The sequence below is a fragment of the Phyllopteryx taeniolatus genome, chromosome 4 (assembly GCF_024500385.1).
Source record: "Phyllopteryx taeniolatus isolate TA_2022b chromosome 4, UOR_Ptae_1.2, whole genome shotgun sequence".
Classification (NCBI taxonomy): domain Eukaryota; kingdom Metazoa; phylum Chordata; class Actinopteri; order Syngnathiformes; family Syngnathidae; genus Phyllopteryx; species Phyllopteryx taeniolatus.
Window position 1 is genome coordinate 27,322,427 of NC_084505.1, and position 15,687 is coordinate 27,338,113.

The window sequence follows — 15,687 nt, forward strand, 5'->3', positions numbered from 1 at the left end:
ACTTTGTCCAGTGGGAAAGGAAGGCATTCCAGGTGCTGCTGTATTTCATATCATTTAATTAAGATATACATACTGAACTGCAAAAGTTTGGTTTACAAAATTCCCACAATAACAAATTGACTTGATGTACAGTACATAGTTCTTGTTGAATGTTGACTAGAAAATAGATCTGATGCAGGTGAGCAGAAAAGCAAATGGGCTCTATACAAGATGCTCAAATGAACAAAGGGGGAGGGAAAAAAAAGTTTTGTTTTTAACTTAAAGGAGACATCACTTGGTCTTTCTGGCTGTGTTGACTAGTATAAAATTATTTCATTTCATTTGTATGCACGACTCGACTTCAAATGCCCACATGCCATCTGAAAAAAATGGAACTTTAAAGCAAAGGGCCTGGTGGAATGACAAGGAAACAATGCAAATGCAAAAAAGCCAACCAGGAAAGCTTAAGAAAGAAAAAAAGTTTTCAAACAGATGATGGGTCGGGAGAAAAGGTTATGTACGGGCACTTCGTTCCGTCTCTGCCAGACACTCTCGGACCAGTGCACGCGCATGGATGATACCTGGACAAGATGAAAGACATTTAAGCATGTCAGAATAATGGGATCCTTTTCCAATAAGTATTCAGCATGAGTCTCCCCTTGTGTGGATGTCAGACGCTTACACGGAATTAGGGTTGGTGTTTTATGTCCATGCCATCAAAAGTACACAGTGTACAAATACGTGACTTAGTTTTCGCTAACAAATTCAGTCCATCACAAGTCCAAAGTCATCTGCATAAAGTCACTCGGGGCTGCCGTTGTTCCAAGTAATGTGGCATAAATACCTCTCTTTAGCCTCTCCATAGCACTTTTGCTTCCAGCGTACGTGGGTCTGATCTCCCGACTCATTTCCTCAATGACTGACAGAAGTTCGCTGTAGGTTGACCCTTGAGTGACCTTGATGGGCTGATCAGGTTTTCATACAGAGAGATGCATCAAAACATCAGCAACATGCACGAGTCCCCTTGGAGATCTTGACTTCATTGCTTACAAGACGAGTTGTACAAAGTGGTACCTTGACTTGGGAGTTTAATAAGAGCGCATCAATGACTCAGCATCTCATTGGCCGAAAGATTTGGCTCCGCCTCTACAATCACAATCTGCGGACGTCAGTCTTCTGAAGGTTTTGGTTTTTTTCACTGCCTATGATTTGTTTTTCCTTTAATGATTATTGATTTCCTTGCAGTGGCCGAGTTCAAAATTCCGGCCTCGCTTGTGTGGAGTTTGCATGTTCTCCCCGTGCCTGCGTGCGTTTTATCCAGGTACTCCCACATCCCAAAAACATGCACGGTAGGTCAATTGAAGAGTCTAAATTGTCCGTTGGTGTGAATTGTTGTATGTCAATGTGCCCTGCGATTGGCTAGCGACCAGTTCAGGGCCTCTCGCCCGAAGTCTGCTGAGATCGGCGCTAGCACGCCTGCGACCCGCGCGACGATAAGCGGATCAGAAAATGGAAGGATGATTCCCTTACATATTTTACTTGACTGTCTATGTGAATGATGCTGCCAGTAAACATAATAAAACAATGTAAACTGGTTTTATAGAGTCATTACTGTAGTATGTGTATTGGATGATCTCATTTGTATCGTGCGTGACAAACAGCTCGGCGACTGGAGCATTGCTCCATTTCATTTTTCACTGCAGTCATACCTCAAAGTTTGGCTCGCAACATACGGAGGAATCGACCAAGTGACGACTTCTAACTCGAGAAACTCAAAGACGTTGGGACACCCCTTAAGTCAAGGCACCGCTGCTTGTGCAAATTGTCAGCCATACACCGACGTTCAAAACGGTTAGAACGTCAGCCGTCTCGTTCAGCCTCGCTGAATCGGCAGGCCTGCGGCAGCGTGCCGCTAGCGTACCTGCACGAAGCCCATGGAGGGCGGGCCGAAGTCACTGAAAGCCGGCCGGAAATTGGACGACGACGGGAGGGAAGGAGAGGGCACGGAGGAGCCTGGAGGGGAAAAACACACGCAACGAAAAAACATTCATGACAAAGAAACCAATCGGTTGAAATAAATGGACACATTTGAATCACATATTACGTTCCGGATAATGGGGAACTTTAGTCAGTGCACGATTTCCTGGTACGCACACGCCGGAGCTCGGCCACCAAAACGGAGGAATCGGACGAAACGCCGTTGCTCGGACTGATGGGAGGCAAATTCGCACACAAAGCGGATTGCTGTCTGAAGATGACGGCTGCGAAAATGTGATCCAACTTTTCAACTTTACCTTGTTTCAAGTTTACCTCGTCTTGTCTGTTTAATATTGGCCAGGTTTATTTTCTGTTAGTTTTTCTACTCTGTTGTATTGGAATGCAAGTTAATATTCCCGCCCGTCTGTGTCAATGATTGGATATGGTTGTCCACTAAAATCAATGCAATTGAAATTAATTCATTACGAAGCATCTAATTAATTACATTCATTTTTTTAATGGAGTCCTACCCCTTAAAGAAAAACAAAAACACCACCACCCATTTTGTCCCATACACGCCGTTGTCACTCATTGAAGTGACACCGAGGCACAACGAAGACTCAACTGCTCCTGAAGACTGAGAGACATTTAAAGTGGAAGTACTACATTATGGAAAATGGACTTTTGAATAGTTTGTGTACAATTACACGAGTCTCTGGAACACCTGTCCACCCCCAAGCAAGAAGATCTTTTGTGAGCTGCCGGCTTCCCAAAAAGTGTCCGTAAGCCGTTCCGAACTGTGCCGAATTGCGACGCCGTAATTGCTTTCACGAAGCTCGTGGCGGGCATTCATTCGCAGTCTGGACGGAGACGGCTAAACATCTCCGCTAAAGGTAACACGGAAGCGATCCAAATCTGCTTCTGCAGAGTTATTTGGCAGCCGCGGCGCACCCTACCAGGCATTTTACATCAAATCTACGACAAGAAATATGAAAATAGGAGTGGAACTGTGAAGGGTTAAGTTATGTAAAAGCACAAACAATAGAGTGTGTATACTCATCAAACTGGTGAAGTGTAAAACAACTTCTATTCAAAGGTCGAGACTCTAAATGTGCATTTCTTAGTCACATCAGATAGGAGGAAGGCTACACTCAGTCCGATGACGTAAGAGCTGTAATTGGGCGTTCACAGCTATCACTACAAAATGGATGATTTCAACTCCACATCAGCAAGCAACATTTGAAGCCATTCACGCAAATCTATTGTGTCCATCATGCCAATCTACTGAATTCCAAGCTCACAAGGCAAGAAAATGTTTCTGCTGGATTTTGGGGGAGCAGGAGCAGGCGCCACATACGGCGCAGCCTCAGCAATGTTCACACGAGCTCCATTTGGCGTTTCACAGCAAATGTGTGACAAATGCAAAGCTCTCGGGATTCTTTTCACTTTTATCCTAGTTGGGTCGAACATCAACTTAGTAGGTAGTCTTCTACGCCAGGGGATACAAACTGCTCAGCAGTTTCAAAATGTTCACGGTTTTGTTTTCAATTGTTCTGAAGTTTTTTTGTGTTGATTAATTTTGAGAAGGCCTACGAATGAAAAGAATTTGAAGTTGTTCAGCTGTCAGCTAGTTTACTGTTTTAAGTTTTTGCCGTGATATTGTTTCAGTACCGGTATTGAGATACTTTATGAAGTGGCAATTTTGGCATTGTGACAACACTACACGGGAAATTGTCCAATTTGACGGGAATAATTGTTACGCACTACAGATAATGTCTTTGTTCATCCATCTATGTCAGCAACATAAGAGTGACAGGCAGAACAATGAAAGGATTATTGACGAGCTAGACCAAGATACAATGAACTTATGTATAAAGCTGTTGCAACAATATAATAAATAGCCGCGTTATTTTGATAAGTATTGTTGCTGAAGGCGTACGATTTGAAAAAGTCAGCGCGTATGAAGTATGCGATGATTCCTGGCAGTTGCGTAAAGGACATTAAGGGGCGAGGGTTGGCGTTCAAACAAACCGGGCGGCGTGTGGTTGGAGCCGGACGGCGCAGGAGCGATGGGCTTGTAACTCATGACGATGTCCGCCGGCAGCTCCCCGTACGACGCGCCGCTTCCTTCGTTCCGCTCGGGCCGGTGCTTATACAGCTTTCGTCCTGGAGATGAGCTCCTGAGAGCTGAACGAGAGAGCCACAATCAAATGACGGCACCGCCACCCGCCGATTCACCTATAAGGGAATTGTTTACTCTTGGGTTTGTTTGTTTTTTTTGGGGGGGGGGGGGGGGGGGGGACCAGTCCTGAAAACAATTAGTGGTTGGTTATCTGCACACACACACACACACAAATAACGATTCAATGTAGCAAGTAGCAATCATCGTAGTCACAAGAAGGGCTTAACCCTTTAACAATTTCATCAGAAAACCTGAGACAAAATATATACCCGACACTATCGCAACACAATTCCAGCCAGCCATTAAAAAAATGAAGTAGCAGTAGTCGAAACAGTAGTTTCCATCGTCCTTATGGATGGACAAAGTGAAACTGGCAAAAGGCTCCAATTGTGCAGAAATGAGCAGACACGTCCTTCTGATCATTTCCAGACAAACGTTTTGCACATTTAGGCACAAAGACCACTTTACAATTTCTGTGGCAGCACCATTTTCTCTCTTCTTTACATTTACCCCCAAAAAAGGTTGCAAATCACACTGAGAAGAGGCGAGAAATAGAAGGTTAGCACTGCTACTGCTTTACCAAAAGCCAAAGCATTTCATCAATAGTTTTCATATGCAGCTTAAGCTACTAGTATGCTCACTGTTCTCACTAGTAAGGCAATTCAGCACACTAGTGGAATGACTGTTTCTTATTATAAAGATTGTTTTCCACTACTGTATGACATTCTGCTCACAAATAGAACAACTTTGGCATACTAGTAGAACAACTACTTGTAATTAGTGAGGCAAAACTGTCCACTGGTTGATATCTGCACACTCCAAGGAGGACTAGATAAGTGCTAGATGTTAACTAGTAGAACTTTACACTAGTAGCTACTGGTGTTTTACACTAGAACTTGTAACACGTAGTTGTCATCAACAATCTAATGGAAGCTGCAACAAACACTCTGCTCCGGTCAGTATTGAAGACTTTGGAAGAGTTTAAGCTGAGAGGGCAAAGTCGTATTCTTTATGACACTGCAACAATAAACATGACAAAATATAAAATCAAGTATTTTGACTAACACACTCCGTTTAAAAGGCTGAATATATTTGTGTGTGTGTGTGTGGGGGGGGGGGGGGGGGGGGGGGGGCTCCTGTATTGGTAGTTATTAGACTGTGCCAGTGTACCTAATGAAATGGCCACAAAGTGCATGTTGGGAGTCTAACGAGGAAAAATTCCATTTTCCTTCGAATGTTGTCGTGACAACGGACATCAAATTAACCCATAAACACAAAGTTCCAGCGGCAATGTTATAATTTCGAAAAGTAGTTTGGGGCGTCTTTGCGTGCGGGGGTAACGTGAAAGGCAAACGAGGATCTTGAATGAAACAAACGCTAACGTGAGCTTAACGGGAAGTAGTCATGCTAAATGGAGCTAGCTTTCGCCGGCTAGCACAACAACGTGAGAAGGACCCGGAAAAATAAAGCAAATAAAGCCACGTCGGGTGAAACAAACACTCGCGAGCTACACGTGTGTCGATTGAGAAGAGCGCAAAATATCACAACACTCTGTTCTCTGAGTACCTTTTGGAAGTAGATCGAATATTCTCTGCGGGACGCGAGAGCCCTTCCCGTGAGTAACGGAGTGCGCATGCGCCGAAGGAAGATGAAGCGGAGCACCTTTTTCGTTTTCGTTTGAAAGACACACCATTGGTCGACAAATTGACCAATGGCGTGGCTCTAAACAGGAAGCAAATGATGAATGAAGTGACAAAGGACATCTATGGCAATGTCTCCCAAACGTTTTTTCATTCGAAAAAACATAACCCGAAAAAAAAGAATGATTATCTTATATATTATATTATGATTATGTATATATGTATATTTTTTCGTGGTCTAAAAACGCCCAGTACAGAACAAGATTCTTGTAAAGAAATACAAAAAGCTTGAAAATGTTTGAAAAGTTTTACATTTCATCCAAACTTATCACGCTGGTGTGCTTGACGGCAGAAATGTCAAAAGTGCTGGTATTCAATACCGAGGTAAAAGTACTGATACTTGTCCAAAAAACAACTCAGGTCAAAATAAAAGTACTGAAGGCACGCCGTTACTTAAGTAAAAAGTCAATCGACATTTTTCAACCCAATAATCAAATACAAAAAAGTGAGATTTCTGTGTCTCTCCAGATGATTGGCATGCGTTCAATGGACAAAACAAACACGGATAAAAACAGGGAGGCTTAAATTAAAAGATGAGCATTTCAGAATCAGAATCAGAATCAGAATCATCTTTATTTGCCAAGTATGTCCAAAACACACAAGGAATTTGTCTCCGGTAGTTGGAGCCGCTCTAGTACAACAGACAGTCAATTTACAGAACACTTTGGAGACATAAAGACATTAACAGAAAACAACAACAAACAACAATTGTGCAAAAAGATGCAGAGTCCTCAGTTCGAATGGCTAATATCGCAATAGTCCGGTGCAATGACCATTGCGCAAAGGGCACTGAGACTTCAAGGAGTGTATGCGGTTTAAAGTGACGAGTACTGCGATAATCTGGGACAATGGTTGTGCAAATGTTACAGATACTCCTCAATCAGTGTGCAAATGGAGCAGATACTACTCTGGCATGAGTGGCCACTATATGCAAATAGTGCAGCACGGCGAGACAACTACAGTGAGTGCACGAGTAATACATAATACAGAAATGTGACAACGAACTCAAGTCAAAAAATTGCCAGCTTGTTGTACTGGAATTGTAAGTTAGCTGTTCAAGAAGTTGATTGCAAGAGGGAAGAAGCTGTTGGAATGTCTACTAGTTCTAGTTTGCATTGATCGGTAGCGCCTACCTGAGGGAAGGAGCTGGAAGAGCTGGTGACCAGGGTGGGGAGGGTCCGAGAGGATTTTGCACGCCCTTGTCTTAGTTCTGGCAGCGTGCAAGTCCTCAAGGGTGGGTAGGGGGGGTACCGACAATCCTTTCAGCAGTTTTGATTGTCCGTTGCAGTCGGAGTTTGTCCTTTTTTGTAGCAGCACCAAACCAGACTGTGATGGAAGAACACAGGACTGATTCGATGACCGCTGTGTAGAACTGTCTCAGCAGCTCCGGTGGCAGGCCATGCTTGCTCAGAAGCCGCAGGAAGTACATCCTCTGCTGGGCCTTTTTGAGGACGGAGTTGATGTTGGTCGCCCACTTCAGGTCCTGGGAGATTGTAATTCCCAGGAACTTGAAGGTCTCGACGGTTGACACAAGGCAGCTGGACAGCGTGAGGGGCAGTTGTGGCAAAGGATGCCTCCTGAAGTCCACGATCATCTCTACAGTCTTGAGCGTGTTCAGCTCCAGGTTGTGTCGGCCGCACCACAGCTCCAGCCGCTCCGCTTCCTGTCGATATGCAGACTCGTCACCGTCCTTGATGAGGCCGATGACAGTGGTGTCATCTGCAAACTTCAGGAGTTTGACAGTCGGGTTCGCTGAGGTGCAGTCGTTCGTGTAGAGAGAGAAGAGCAGCGGAGAGAGGACACAACCTTGGGGCGCCCCAGTGCTGATGCTGCGTGTGGATGAGGTGGCCTCCCCCAGCCTGACCTGCTGTGTCCTGCCCGTCAGAAAGCTGGTAATCCACTGGCAGATGGCAGGTGAGACGCTGAGCTGGAGAAGCTTGGATGAAAGGAGTTCAGGGATGATGGTGTTGAACGCTGAGCTGAAGTCCACGAACAGGATCCTCGCGTAGGTCCCTGCACTGTCGAGGTGTTCTAGGATGAAGTGCAGTCCCATGTTGACTGCATCATCCGCAGATTTATTTGTACTATTAAAATAAAATGCAGTACAACAGAAGTCAAAATAAAAAAAGCTAGATTTGTTTGACACATACTCAGGCGCCAACAAAAGTAAGAAGGTGGAAAAAGAAAGCAAAAGCGCAACAGACCCACCGGGTCTGTCCTGTCCTTTTCTGTCCTCTCTCATCGTGTCCTATTGGTTAGTCGTTGCATGTCCTCACTGCGTGTGCACAAAACGTGCCTTTTGGAATAAAGGGCAAAAAGTTCAACCCTGCTTTCATCAGCCCGCAAGACATTTTCTCACATGCATTTGGGAGATTTGTTTGTTTGTGTTTGCTTTTGCGAAATGTAGCTGGACTTGGATTTTTTTTTTCTTAACATGAGGCTTCTATCTTGCCACTCTACCCCACAGCACAGAAGATAAGAGATTGTTGTCACGTGTACTCAACAGCCAGTACTTGCCAGAAATTCCCGCAGCCCCTGAAATATCGCTGTTGGCCTCAGTTTTCGTCTTGTTGAATTTGAATCCATTTTGGAGGGAAGTCCAGTTTTTGGTAATGTCACTGCTGTGCCATATTTTGTGTCTTCGCTGTGTTCCAGGGTGAATTTGGTGCCTTTTTGTACACACATTCAGAACTAAAATAAGAGCAATCTGTTGGAAGCTGACAATGGCTTTTTTTTTGTTTGTTTTGTTTTTTTTAGCTTGATGACCTTTCATGTGATATGTTGACAAATTGGACCTTGAAACAATGCAGAAAGTGGAGCAAACCATTTTTGCTTCTGAGAAACAATGATCTTTATTCAGCATTAGAAAGATGTTACCATTGAAGTTGTAAATAGTTTCTTTGTGTCTGTGCATATTTAGAACATCTATTTTGTAAAAACATTTTTTTTAAATTATGATTATTAGCAGTAGTCGTAGTGTTTGTCAGGGGCGTCGCACCCGTGGGGGATGTGGGTGTCGCAACCCGGCCACTTTTTCGACACCCACACTTTTCACACTGCCCACCTCTTCAATTTTTAAATAACATTGTGGGCCTGTCAAAATGTGTCAAACGTTATTTTTAGTATACGCTGCGGGCCGCTAAAAAAAATTTACAGCGGTCTGCCAATGGCCCCCGGGCCGTAGTTTGGAGAGGGCGATGGGTGTGCACACTTGTGTAATCACGTTATCTGAGTTGTTCGTTTTTACTTCCCCTCTGTATTTTTTCTTCAATTGAGTTGTCCGAGTTCTAGGTCATATTACTGGTGGAAAAGGTTTTGAAACGATTCGCCTTACTCTTCTTTTTTAGACTACACAAAAAGAGGGGTGTCACACTTTTTATATCCACTGTACATACATGGATGGATGGATGCGGTTATTTGTGAGTGAATTGAGACGACCATTATCATTTCAGTATGTACACTTTTTTCCCCCATTTCTTTCGCGTATCCTCTTATGTAGCTTGGCTTAAACGTTGGGAAACACTATTTTAGATTGTCGCAGTTCAGATAATAACCGTGGGATGGCGCAAGCATCAAACGCGGCGCCAAAACAACAAACGAAGAAGGAAGCGGCCGCAACTACTTGTGGGTAATGTCGTCTTTTAAACATGGTTCTCGGACAATTGGGGGTCTTAAAAACTACGTTTCCCGAACGCATCTAGAAACGCCTCGGTTTTGCTTTGAATCCCAAAAATCGAAAGGTAAGAATTACAACTGTGTGCTCACGTTCTTTAACGAAAGTTCATTTTATGACTGTAGGAGTCGCGTGCTCAGCATATTAAACTACATTGTCGACGATGTGCGTGTTTTAATTCAACGCCATCAAACAGCAGCAGTCAGCCGTAAAGCCTCACTTCATTCCTGACAGGGAACCACACAGAACTTCGCGTTTCTAAAACAAAACAAAACAAAACAACAACAACAACAATGCATACGGGGCAGCTTTAGGTGCACGCTGTAACATGATCGTGCACCCTGTGGAAAAAACGGGAAGAAAGCAGGAACAGAACAGATTCAAAGTGCCTCCACCGCGTGGGAAGATTATATTCGGTAGAAATGCAAGTCTAGCAGCATTTCAATAATACTTGGAACTTCGATCACAAGTACTGTTGATTGTAATATTGAAATCACGACTAGTGAGGAACGCTCCTGTGTTTTGTCGAACACAGCGGTTATAGAAACAGTTGAAAGACCGTGTAAAGCAAAACAAAAGTAAATAAATAAATCCAATAAATGTGCCAAATTTAAATAATTTTCCAAATCGTTTACTGCTCTCATGGCGAGAAACCAAGCTCACGTCTCCGTGGTTACTGCCAGCCTTCCCAGTTAACATGGATATTTGACTTCTAAAGCCGTCAATGGCAGTGAATGTGCTAAACGGCGTGGGCCTTCGCTCGATGTGCTAAAACTACGCCCCGCCTCAATCGGATTTCACGACTGGAGAAAACGATGGGCGCTCACGCGATGTAAAATCACATCGGGCGGCTCAACGTTAAAATTGAACAAAGTTTGGACTGTAATCATATAATAAGAACACAAGCCAACTTAAGGCCTTTTCACATTGCACTTCGCAGCGCAGAGCGTGGCGACGACAAACCCAGTCATTGCGCGTGTGTTGCGCTCGCAGCGGGGCGCCTCAAGTCGAAAAACTTCAGACGGGGCATCCAATTGGGGAAGATTGGCGGAGAGATTTTAGAGTGTGGACACAAACGGACCGACCGGCGTGACAAGCATCCGTGCAACTTCCTCCTCGGCCGCTACGCAACCACTTCCAAATATCAGAGAGCTGAGAAAAGCTCCCTTGCGGTTGAGCGGCGACGTCGCCGGACGGCTCAAGTTTTTGTATGGCGGGGGAGGGGCGACACCTGCCGGTCGCCCCAAATGTATCACTCGGCGCTGTGTTAGCCACGCCCCAAAAATCACACAAAAAACAGTTTACCGCCGTATCGCCATTCGCCGCGATTCAGTACTACCGAGCTCTTAAGTTGGCTTTCCATTCAGGTTTTTGTCATTCCGATTGAAGATCTCCGATCAACCGTTCGCATGTGACGCGATCTATTCCCATCTGGCGTTTCCATTTAATCGGAACAGCCGTTTTGTGACACGCGCAGATTGATGTGAACGTCACGTGCTTTATCGAGATGGAGGTCAGTCTTCTATCGAACACAGTAAGTGCGTCAACGATGACGCACTTACGTCAAAGACGGAGCGCAGCTCGACAACCGTTCCGATTCGCGGTTTCCGTGCCGAAAATTGATTTGTGACCAGTTTGGTGATCAGTTCCAGCCCTGTGAATCCGAATGAAATTCCATTCGGTTTATTCCGATCGAGGTGTTTATACGGAGCATTTTCCTTCGGTTTGGCCTTCTAAACCGATGAGAATAGGAATCCAAAACTCCATGTAAAGCGAGCAGTCCGGGCCGTACCCCGCCTCGAGCCCAAAGTCAGCTGGGACCGATGAGGGCGAGCGCTACAGAAATTGGGCGGACGGGTCTGCCTCCGTGTCCCTCTCATTGCTTTGTTTGTGGGTTCTTGGGCACACAGAGGCGCCAGCATGGAGTTTCCAGACAATTTCAACCAGCTGGAGCTTCTAAGTACACACAGCAAGTTGATCCCGCGAGGGGCTCGCAGCCTCTGGACTGGAACTAAGGACGAAGAGGGAGGAATGGAGGGCGACGAGGCGCATAGTGAGGAGTGGTACCTCCAAAAAGAAGAAGGTCTCAAAGACAAACCAGCAGAGCTCATTCTTTGGGCTGCAGAAAACAACCGTGTAAGTGAGCACAATTTCACCTGTGCGGACATTTGAAAGATGCAAACAATAGCGACGGCTCGGGTTCCGCCATTGTTAGACCTCACTAACGTGTAAGTCACATGACACGTGCAAGTCGTCACCTTCGAGTCATTTTGTCAAGTCGCCTTATTTTGAATGCAGTCTCCAACTGATCCAATTTATAACACCTCCCGGGACAATTCCACACCACTTCGAAACGCTACTTCAGTAATTATAATGCTGTTTAATATCTGGGTTGTTAATCAATACTCCAAACAAATTCAGCTTGGTTTTTTTTCTGTCAGCAAGACTACCATTTCTCTCTTTTGTTGCATTCAGTTGTTAGACTTTCAAAATATGTTATTAACAGTCTCATTCCATTTTTTAAAAATGATTTATTCTCAATGATTCCATTTAAGCTCACATTAAAATGGTTCCCAACCTTGGATTCTGCCATATTTTTTTAATTCAAAGAATAAGAAAAATAGAATTAGTTTATCCATTCTTCAAAAAAGTAAACAGGAAGGAGTCCGAAATGCTCCCAACTTTAAACACTATTGTTTAGCTAACCAATTCCAATACCTCATCAAATGGATGCACCGCAATGAGGAGCCAAGAATTGGAACAGATAGACTGCAACAACATCAAACTCACAACATTGATTTCCACAAGTCTTAAACGGCGTAAATGTAAGCGAAATAATCTCAATTAACTCCCAATCTGGCACAATCCAGATTTCGAAATGGACAACATACACCGTGTTGCTCCTCGGGCCTGCTTCTTCTCCTCCTCTCTGGTCCTTCCGTCCGGCTGCGGTCGCCTTCACCTCTTCTCGCCGGGCGGGCTGGGATGGGGGCGGGGGTGGGTGTAGCGGTCCTCTCTCCCTGCGGTTGTCCCGTTCACTCACATAGCACATACTCACGCCATTGGCTGCCTCCCAGCAGTGCCCAGCTTAAAAACTCCACTGTGGCGAAGTAAAACTGGTCCGGCATAAAGGGATACAGATCCTCCTTTCTGCTTGACCCAACAGTCGTACAGGGCAACAACAAAAAAAGGAGGAGGAAGTGCAAGAGCCGTACTTTAGATTGGATGCGGTCTTGGACAGGGAGCCAGTGGAGTTGTGACAGGACTGATGTGGTGGGTGGAGGGGGGGCTTGTGCTTGTGATAGCACCGGCAGCAGGCTTGTGGAGATGCTGCAGTTTTTCTATTGACCTGTGGGGGAGACCAAACTGGAAAGAGTTGAAATCATTCAGGCGGGAAGTGACTGGTGGCTGAAAAGGGGCAGCTCAATTCTGACCAGATGCAGGGCTGCTGGCAACCCCCAAATCCTGACAAATCCATCACCTTTACCTTCATCACCTAGCTATTTAAATTAAAAATTAAAAAACTCTAATTGCTGAGTAGATGTTGACCTACACTGTTGGATTGGCTTTGGCATGTTACTGTAAATTAGGGCTGGGGAAAAAAATCGAATAACTCTGCCAAGTCGACTTCGAAAATAAGTAGACGCAGAATTTCATCCTCGAAGCTCCGCCGAGACCCAAAAAAAGTTCCGCTCAGAACCACGTTTGCGCCACTGGAACCAATGTTTTACACGGATGTTTATAGCGTCTGGGCCACTGATAAACTCGGCCAAGAACGACAGACGAGTGTCTGGAAGTGATTTTTAAAATGTGTAATGTACAAATAACATGATGTATGAATGAGCTGAATAGTTTGCGTTTTGTTTTAGGGGCTAATTGCTAGCACGCTAATGCTAATCCCGAATGCTAACTGTTTAGCAAAGACTGATTTGGTTGCCTCAAGTTTGTAGCCTCCACTCAGTGCCAACATGTGCAGTTTAAGGATAGAATTCCAGACTTCACGAATGGCGGTCAAATGTATGTTAGAATTAAAAAGAAATATATAAGTAGTTGTGTTTTTTTTGGGGGGAGGGGGGTTACTGGACTACTTGACGCAATATTTATCATCGATTGTTAAAAAGATTAGATTGTGACAGCCCTTCTGTAAATGAATAAAAGGTAAGGAATGAAAGTTGCCTTTGCGTGCGACAATGTTTCAGTACAGGGCCCGTGGAAAAACATTTTTCATGTACAAAAGCTGCGATGTCCTGAGTTGTTGAACACATCTTGATGTAAATAGCACGAAATAAAAGCTGGCATTCTGAACTTTTGCCTCCTATTCGTCTTTTGATCTGAAACCCAAATACGTCTTCAGTATACGACAACAACAACAAGGGAATCGACCTCGCCGTTCCAATACTTCCGGAGGGGACCGCATATTGCCGAAGAACACGTGGCTCGGCGCGTGGCGCACAAATCCCGCGGAGTCGATGGTTTTGCAGGCGCTTTAGTCCTGCTGCTTGAGAGCAATTACTGGGCAGCCGGAGAGGGACCCTCCATTATTGATTAGCGATGTGATTTACCTCGCAGGTGTCCACAGTCGTCAGCTTGTTAGCCGCAGAGGCCTCGTTGGTGCACAGCAGCGATGAGGACGCTTACACTCCCCTGCACCGGGCGGCTTACAGCGGCCACACGGCCGCGGCCGCTTCCTTGCTGGCCGCCGGCTCTAAGGTGAACCCTCGCACCGTCGACGGTTGGACGCCCCTCCACAGTGCCTGCCGGTGGGGGCACGTCGCCATGGCGACCTTGCTACTTCATCACGGCGCCGACGTTAACGCGCAGACCAACGGAGGCCTGACGCCTCTACACCTAGCGGCCTCGCACGGCAGTTCGTCCAAAACCGGCTGGCGCCACACTTTGGAGCTCCTCCTCTCTCAGCGCCACCTGAAAGCAGGACTTGGCAGCAACAGCGGGGAGAGCGCCGGTGAGCTGGCCCGACGGAGCGGCCCCTATCACTTCCTCTTTGAGATGGTAGAAGACTGTGCCGGTGTACGTCCCGGCCCGTGAATGTTTTCTTCAAGACCATGGCGGTAACACTGGAAAATGATTTGACTGCTTTTCAAATGACTTTAAGAATGGCCCGCGTGGCTCTTGACAAACTGCATATTCATTCATATTCGTTCATGTGCTCAAGATTCAGCTTTCACATGAATGGCTCTCAATTGAACTTACACCGGTTGTGTTTTGACGCCGACACATCCTTTCTGGGGAATTGCAAAAATGTCTTCTGATGTGCACAACCTCGAAAGACCTGTGGTGAAGGTTTTGTCTTCTTCTGTAACCACAGGACATTTGGAGGTTGGATAAAAGATTTCTTTATGCTCAAAGATTTTTCTTGTCTCAGTGGTAAAAAAATTGAGTTTGCACTTTATGTAACTTTGGAACTTATCACTAACTGTTATTCAAATTATGTCCCGACATTTTATGTGACAAGTTCTAAACTCATCATCATTTAGAATTGTGTAAAAGAACATTAGTGTCTCGTAGCAAAGTGAGAACGCAGTATGTGCAGGGCAATTAGTGTCTACATTTGCACTACAGGTGGAAGTGCCCATATAAATTTAGCATCTATAATTTCTGAACATTTGAAACAACCCATACACGCAAAAATCAGGAAAACTACAAGCGTCTACGTTAAAGATGACCTGAACTTGTTTTGTTTCTGAATATATTAAATTGGTTTGAAGTGCTGAAAACGTGTGCAAACACTGAGAATAATTTGTTGAGCTATACTGTAGCTTAAAACTCCTTTACTATCTCTTTTGGCTGGATTTGTTTTGGGGCAGGGCTCAAAACTGCCCCGTGACGACAACGGGCTGCTTTCTGGCATTCGTGCGGTTAGCCATCAATCTCTACCTGCAACCCTAGAAATGCGTCTTTCTGCAAGTGTTTTGTGTTATTTGGGCTCACGCAGTTGGACGCCAAGTGGCCAGGCTAGTACGTATTTGCCGCTCGTGGGCTGGCGGCGTACCGGCATTGGCGCCAACCTATACGTACGGAGACGCTTAATGGAAAGTTAACTGTTTATTACGCTCGCTAGGAGTCATATCTAATCAATTAGCAAAACAGCCTTCTATACACCTAGTCTACCCAGTGCCCAAGGCAATTGGGGCCAGGCACAGTGGACGACTGGTTAG

At 45.2% G+C, this 15,687-nt stretch overlaps 2 protein-coding genes across 3 annotated transcripts; one reads left to right on the forward strand and one right to left on the reverse strand.

The window, feature by feature from the left end:
* Positions 1 to 39: 39 nt before the first annotated feature.
* cdk2ap2 (cyclin dependent kinase 2 associated protein 2) lies at positions 40 to 5,809 on the reverse strand. 2 transcript variants are annotated; one of them, XM_061771116.1, is made up of 5 exons: positions 5,705 to 5,809; positions 3,988 to 4,143; positions 1,901 to 1,992; positions 824 to 944; positions 40 to 560 (listed from the first exon to the last, which is right to left on the reverse strand). In XM_061771116.1, exons 2-5 carry the CDS (start codon positions 4,040 to 4,042, stop codon positions 493 to 495), a joined length of 336 nt encoding a protein of 111 aa, XP_061627100.1. In that variant the 5' UTR covers positions 4,043 to 4,143; positions 5,705 to 5,809; the 3' UTR covers positions 40 to 492. The 2 variants fall into 2 exon arrangements, with proteins under 2 accessions (XP_061627100.1, XP_061627099.1); XM_061771115.1 differs by lacking the exon at positions 40 to 560 and having other exon boundaries at positions 606 to 944; positions 3,988 to 4,194; positions 5,705 to 5,755.
* A 3,663-nt stretch (positions 5,810 to 9,472) lies between these two features.
* Positions 9,473 to 14,877, forward strand: ankrd49 (ankyrin repeat domain 49). The gene is made up of 3 exons (XM_061771120.1): positions 9,473 to 9,578; positions 11,422 to 11,647; positions 14,081 to 14,877. The coding sequence occupies exons 2-3, from the start codon at positions 11,432 to 11,434 to the stop codon at positions 14,555 to 14,557; spliced, it is 693 nt and encodes a 230-aa protein (XP_061627104.1). The 5' UTR covers positions 9,473 to 9,578; positions 11,422 to 11,431; the 3' UTR covers positions 14,558 to 14,877.
* The last annotated feature ends 810 nt before the right edge of the window (positions 14,878 to 15,687 follow it).

What these genes read in the sequence shown, in the direction of transcription:
- ankrd49 (XM_061771120.1), top strand. Translation starts at nt 11,432, where the DNA reads ATGGAGTTTCCAGACAATTTCAACCAGCTGGAGCTTCTAAGTACACAC. An exon ending in GGGCTGCAGAAAACAACCGT is followed by an intron (nt 11,648 to 14,080) that starts GTAAGTGAGCAC and finishes TTTACCTCGCAG; the next exon opens with GTGTCCACAGTCGTCAGCTT.
- cdk2ap2 (XM_061771115.1), bottom strand. Translation starts at nt 4,042, where the DNA reads ATGAGTTACAAGCCCATCGCTCCTGCGCCGTCCGGCTCCAACCACACG. An exon ending in CTCCAACCACACGCCGCCCG is followed by an intron (nt 1,993 to 3,987) that starts GTTTGTTTGAAC and finishes TTTCCCCTCCAG; the next exon opens with GCTCCTCCGTGCCCTCTCCT. An exon ending in CCTCCATGGGCTTCGTGCAG is followed by an intron (nt 945 to 1,900) that starts GTACGCTAGCGG and finishes AAACCTGATCAG; the next exon opens with CCCATCAAGGTCACTCAAGG.